The sequence below is a fragment of the Hydra vulgaris genome, chromosome 11 (genome assembly GCF_038396675.1).
Source record: "Hydra vulgaris chromosome 11, alternate assembly HydraT2T_AEP".
Lineage (NCBI taxonomy): Eukaryota > Metazoa > Cnidaria > Hydrozoa > Anthoathecata > Hydridae > Hydra > Hydra vulgaris.
The window spans coordinates 20,478,550-20,485,000 of NC_088930.1; the positions used below are offsets into that span (position 1 = coordinate 20,478,550).

Consider the following 6,451-nt stretch of genomic DNA (forward strand, 5'->3'; position numbering starts at 1 on the left):
TGTTTTTGTATAGGGGGCCATCCCTAAAGTACCGTACGCCGGTATGGGGGATAGGGTTACCCAAAAACGAACGAGGGAGGGAGGGGGTGTTAAAAAGAGAGCAAGTGCATACGTGGTTTGACTATCTCTCTATTTCTTGCGGTTTGACTTATTTCTCCGAAACTTGATTTTTTATTTCTAATAAAAACATTGAATTTCACAATTTTTTTATATTTCTTTATAAATAGTTAAGAGAGAAAAAGTTTTTTTTTTCTTGTTAATGTTTTAAAATATTATTGCATTGGTAAAGGAGGGGAGGGGATCTTAACTTTGTAATAAATGTGTGCGTACGCAGAGAGTGGGGGTCGTTAAAAGAACTGAAGTGCGTACAAGGGGATAGTGGAGTCCTAAATCAGTGATTTTACTGCGTACGTACTTTGAGGATAGCCCTTAGTTTTGATTATAAGATTTTTTTTCTGCAAATTATAATATTGATTATAAATTATAATAGTAGAAGTAGTAGTAGTAGTAGTAATAGTAGTTGTATTAGTAGTAAAAGTAGTAGTAGTATTAGTAGTAGTAGTAGAAGTTGTAGTAGTAGTAGTAGTAGTATAAGTAGTAGTAGTAGTAGTAGTAGTAGTAGCAGTAGTAGTAGTAGTAGTAGTAGTAGTAGTAGTAGTAGTAGTAGTAGTAGTAGTAGTAGTAGTAGTAGTAGTAGTAGTAGTAGTAGTAGTAGTAGTAGTAGTAGTAGTAGCAGTAGTAGTAGGAAAAGCTTTTAATTTTACCTCCATACTTTCCGCTCTGATCCAATAATTATCTATTGTTTTATTAGCATTTAGTATAAAATCATAACGCTCTCCAGGGTGAACGATAACAGATTCAGCTGAGTATGGCTTGATATCATAGCCATCTAATGCAATAACGTTAATCTCGTGCCTATCAACTGAAATGCGCATTGGGTAAATAGTTCCAACGTTGATTGATTGAAAACGATACTTTAATCCATGTTTTACTGTGTACCAAGTTAGTGGAGCACCAATATGTTTTCTTTGAATGTTATGTTAAAACAAGTTTAAAACTTTATTATTTTTTTTTTATAAAAACCGTCAAATTACAAAATAACTAAAAGTCATTAACACATTACTGTTTGAAAAAGAGAAAATATGAAAATGAAAAAATGAAAATGGAATTTTTATGTAAAAGCAAAAGTTTCAAAAGTTTTTGAAAAAGAATTATGATGATTTTGCAAATTTTTTGATTTTTGTTGCTTTTTTGTATTTTCTTTTTTATACTTTCTTTTCAATTTTTTATACTTGGTCTACTCAAGCAAGCTATAGCTTGAGCAGACCAATGAATAAATACTTGCTTGAGCAGAGAATATTGTTCACCACATGTTCCGTCAACCAAAACTCAATCTTGCATGACTCGTCAAGCAAACTTTCATCCTTTTTACTACATTTTAAAACATTTTACTTAGTTTTTTCTTCTTAAATTGTTGTTTTGGAATTAGATAACAAGAATTGTGTTAAAAAAATGATCTTCGGAATAGTGTAGAATATATTAAAGAGGCCTAATGTCGCAAAAAAAAAGGAATAGTGTTGCAAATGAGTTTAATGAACAGTGTCGAAAACAAATAAAAAAGGATTAGTGTCGTAAATAGTAAAAGGAATAGTGTCGCAAATAGTAAAAACGGAATAGTGTTGCAAATAATTAATATATAAATATATGTGAGTATGTATTACCTATTTTAGCGTATATAGATCAGCAATTACTTACTTGTTTCGCTTATCTTTATACCATACAACTTTTGCAGAAAAAAATAAAAAAGAAAAGATTGCTACCTAAGCCGAAACCCTAAGTCCATGTAGCGGCACTCTTTTGCTGCAGCAGGTTATAAGATTGTTGATGTGTGTACTGAAGCCCCCGGCAGCAGGCTATTTTAGTATGACCCCAGACATATCATCTAAATTTGCTGTTTTAGTTATTATTATTATCATTATTATTTTGACACTAATCATTAAATTCATTTGTGAAACTACTGTTTTTTTTGCTTTTGTCACTATTCCGATTTTACAATTTGCGAAGCTATTCCTTTTTTTTTTGTTTTTTTCGGCGCTGTTCATTAAACTTTTTTGCGGCATATTCCTTTTTCTATTTTCGACGCTATTAATTAAATTCATTTGCGACATTATTCCTTGTTTGTTCCAAAAATATATTTTTAAAAATTATCTTCTCGATGTTGGTGTGATTGGAGAAATTCGGAGGAATAAAAATGATTGTATTCTTTCCTCTCATACCGGGCCCTTTTTTATTTCTTTTATAATACCTAACCTGTATCTGGATCTATGTATTTTCCTTTTTCTTCTATTAAAGCTGAAACCCATGGTACACCATAAACAAACTACCATCAACAGTTTTGGATACATTGAATGGTTTCATTCCAATAAAATTACCAAAAACCATTTTTAAATCAACTTCCTCTGATGTTTTATGATGCCAATCACCAACTGTCATAATAACATCAGTTATTTTTTCAGTGTTGGTGTTTTCACGTTCCTTAATTATAAATGAACCATATGCTCCGTTTGTGCGTTGAGATCCTACATGACTATGGTACCAAAATGTTCCTTTCCGCTCAGCCTAACACAGAAATAAACATTTATATAATAAAGACAAAGACAAATATTAAAAAGAAAATATGTTTTTGCTAAATATCTGATTGCCAAGTCTTGGCATCGTATATATTAGGTAACCAAAAAAGTTCGTGCGGTTTTTGTTAATTGAATAGTTTTTAGCATTTTTTACAACACCCACATCGCACAAGGCAAGTAGCTTTGTTGCGTAATAGAACGCGTGTGTCACGCGCAGTTGCTGCATATATAGTGTAGGCTTGTAACGAGCTTACAGGAAAGGTTTTGTGTAAAGAAAGGATGGCAACCCAACCAACGATTATTCGATCTGGCTTACTTTACGAGTTCAAACTTGGAAGGAATGCAACACAAGCGGCCAAAAACATCTGCACAGCATTTGGAGAAGGTACAGTAAGTGAACGTACAGCACAGAAGTGGTTTCAGCGATTCTCTTCGGGAAATGAGTCCATCGAAGACCTGCTGCGTTCTGGACGCCCATTGTTGGTTGATGAGGATGAACTGAAGGATGCTGTCGAGTCTGACTCCAGCCAAACTTGCCAAGAACTTGCAGTGAGGTTTGCTGCGAGTGTTGAAACCATCCGCCTGCATCTGCATGCGATTGGGAAAGCGTGGAAGCTGAGTCGGTGGGTTCCGCACAAATTGTCGATCGACAACAAGAAGCAACGGCTTACGATCTGCACATCACTCTTATCACGCCACAATGTTGAGCCTTTTCTCGATTGTTTATTGACATGCGACGAAAAATGGATTGTGTACAACAATACCAAGCGTTTCTACCATTGGTTGTCCCCCTATGACCCCATCCTAAAGACACCCAAGCCCAATCTCCACGAGCGGAAGGTTTTGCTCTGCATTTGGTGGACTACAGCTGGTGTGGTGCATACGAGCTGCTCCCAACAGGCCAAACCATTACTGGACTGGTCTACTCAGCACAGCTGCTACGAGTTCACGACCTGTTGCTTGTAAAGCAGCCTGCACTGGTGCACAGGAGAGGAGTTCTGCTTCTCCACGACAACGCGAGACCGCACACCGCTCGCGTGACTCAGGACAAGCTCCAAAGCCTTGGTTGGGAGAGTTTGCCTCATCCACCATACTCGCCAGACCTCTCCCCTACTGATTTCCATTTTTTCCTTTCCCTGGGAAATCATTTAAAAGGACAGCAGTTCCGAGACCAGGACGCGGTTGAAATGGAGTTGAAAGCTTTTATAGACTCAAAGGACCGAGAATTTTTTAGAAGTGGAATAAATAAGCTTATTTTACGTTGGGAAAAGGTTTTAGATGCTAATGGTGACTATTTTGATGAATAAATGTACTTACTTTTGTCGTTTTGTGTGTTTTTATTATATACGGAAAAACCGCACGAACTTTTTTGGTTACCTGATTATAATAATTAACAATTTAAGACGAATTAGGCGTAGTAGCGTAACGAGAGGCGACATGAGACACTTAAGCACTAATTTATCCAATACTTTTGAAAATATAACTTTAAAAAAATAACTTGATGTTTTTTAAATCTTCTACCATCTTACTTGAAGCTTACAAAATATGAGTTGCAAAACTGCAGTGGTTTGGTCACCAGAGATCATTTATTGACAGCACCTATCCTGTCTCATTTTGCCCCGCTTTACGGGACGAAATGAGACAGATTTTTTTTCAGTAGTTTAAATAAATAAAGATAAATAAAACAGATCTTTAAGAGGATTAGCAAGTAATATATTTTATAAAATATTGCAGCTATACTCAAACTGTCACTAGTCACATAAATCACATATTGCTTGACCAGTATTTTAAAACGAACAACAGTCTGAATGAGCCCAGGTTAAGCATTTTGAACATTGACTCCACTTCTCTCCTTTTGCAGCCTTACTCCATAAACCATTACAAAACAAAATCATTACATAAACGTAACATAGCCAGACTTCAACTTTTAAACTTTTAACTTTTTCTTTACCCATTCCTAATGCACTTTTATTTTCTATTTTGCGTTCTTTTAACTTTTTTGATTTTTCAGAGGATTCAAATAGTGATTTTCTGTAATGTTCTGTAATGTGAAATATTTAGGTTATGGAGTCATGCATAAATGACAACAGTAGATAGAGGGGCAGTTGCGCAGAAAAGTTTAACAATAATTGACAATGGGGAGGGGATGTTGAGACCAAACAGATGTCAATTAAAAAATTGAATTAAACAAAAAAGTAAAACATTTAAATTTATGCTATCATGAGCAGGTTTTTACACCAACAAATAGAGTTATTTACGCCAACAATGTGGTATAAAAACTTCTTGCTTTTGCTGCTTAAAACTGTACAGGATCATCGAAAAAACAATTTAAATTCATAAACAAGCTCGCTTATCTGAAAGAACAATTTATTTATTTTTTTACTTCAATTGAGTACTGTTGAGAATAAACGTATAATTAAACCAGAAACAAGTTGATGGTATATGCATTTCTAATATTATATTAAAAATTCATATATACCATCATAATATGATAACAAAAACTGGCATCATTTTCAATGGGAGATGGCAAAAAATTGACCTAGTTTGATAAAGGGGGATTGCGTTCAATAAACGGGGTCATAATCTGATATCATTATGCATAAATGACCCTATGATTTAAGTAAAAAAAGTAATCAATATGTCATATTTCTCTTTAGAAAGTGTAAAAAAAATTCATTGTAATGCTGAGAACCTATCTATTGAGCAAGCTTTAACCACCTATTTTATAAATTAAAGAGAAAGATGGATGTGCTAATTGCAAAAGAACTAATGACGATGCTCAAAATCGATCAAAGAATAAATTTACTAATAGAGATTTAGATGTTTTTTTATTAGTTTTAGAATATTATATTATGTATGACAAAAAAATAAATACACTTTTGCATCTAGTGTCTATTGTACCCAATGTCTACATCATTGTAAAGTAGGTTTTTACATCTTTGTTTTTATTTTTCATTTTTTGTTTAACGACTAATCATTATTGATCACTTTTTCTCAGGATTCTCTTTATGGGTTCAAGCTCATTACCCATAATATGGGTTTAATTACCCATAATATGTTACTTATTAAATATTATACATATATTACTTACAATGACAAAATATGTCATTAAAAGTAATAAATTAGGAAATAATTATTTGTGAAATAAAGGCCAAGTTGTAGTCATTAATGACTTCAACCTGGCTAATAATTAAATATGTTAGAATAATAAGGTTCCTTATTAAAATTGCGCTCTGTCTGTCTCTCTGTCTCTCTCTCTCTCTCTCTCTCTCTCTCTCTCTCTCTCTCTCTCTCTCTCTCTCTCTCTCTCTCTCTCTCTTATATATATATATATATATGTATATATATATATATATATATATATATATATATATATATATATATATATATATATATATATATATATATATACATATATATATATATACATATATTTATATATATATATATATATATATATATATATTTATATGTATATATATATATACCCAGTAAACACAGAATGGTTTAGAATTGGTCAATATTTAATCGAAATCGGTCGAAAAATAGATAAAACGTTTAGCGACCTATTATTGACTAAAAATTGACGCTTGATTTGAAATGTATATTTCAAACTTTTTTATATATACGTTTACTAAACGTCGATTTAACGTTTAGAATATCGACTTACATTAGTCAATATTGTAAACCTTTAATCGACCTTAATTAAACGTAAACATTTATAGATTTAAAATCTACGCTTTAAATCTTTTAATTTATACGTTTATTAAACGTCAATCAAACGTTTACAATATTGACTAATATAAGTTGTTATTCTAAAC

The 6,451-nt window shown here is 32.6% G+C and overlaps 1 protein-coding gene across 2 annotated transcripts in view; it reads right to left on the reverse strand.

The window, feature by feature from the left end:
* Window positions 1–242: 242 nt before the first annotated feature.
* LOC136087511 (uncharacterized) overlaps window positions 243–6,451 on the reverse strand; it is a 12,887-nt gene continuing 6,678 nt past the window's right edge. Inside the window, exons 3-4 of one of the 2 annotated variants that reach the window (XM_065810403.1) lie at window positions 2,311–2,619; window positions 765–1,026 (exon numbers count right to left, since the gene is read on the reverse strand). In XM_065810403.1, coding sequence (XP_065666475.1) covers window positions 2,347–2,619 — 273 coding nt within the window. In that variant the 3' untranslated portion in view covers window positions 765–1,026; window positions 2,311–2,346. Of the gene's footprint in view, window positions 2,620–6,451 lie in introns of both variants that reach the window. The other variant, XM_065810402.1, reaches the window with a different exon arrangement.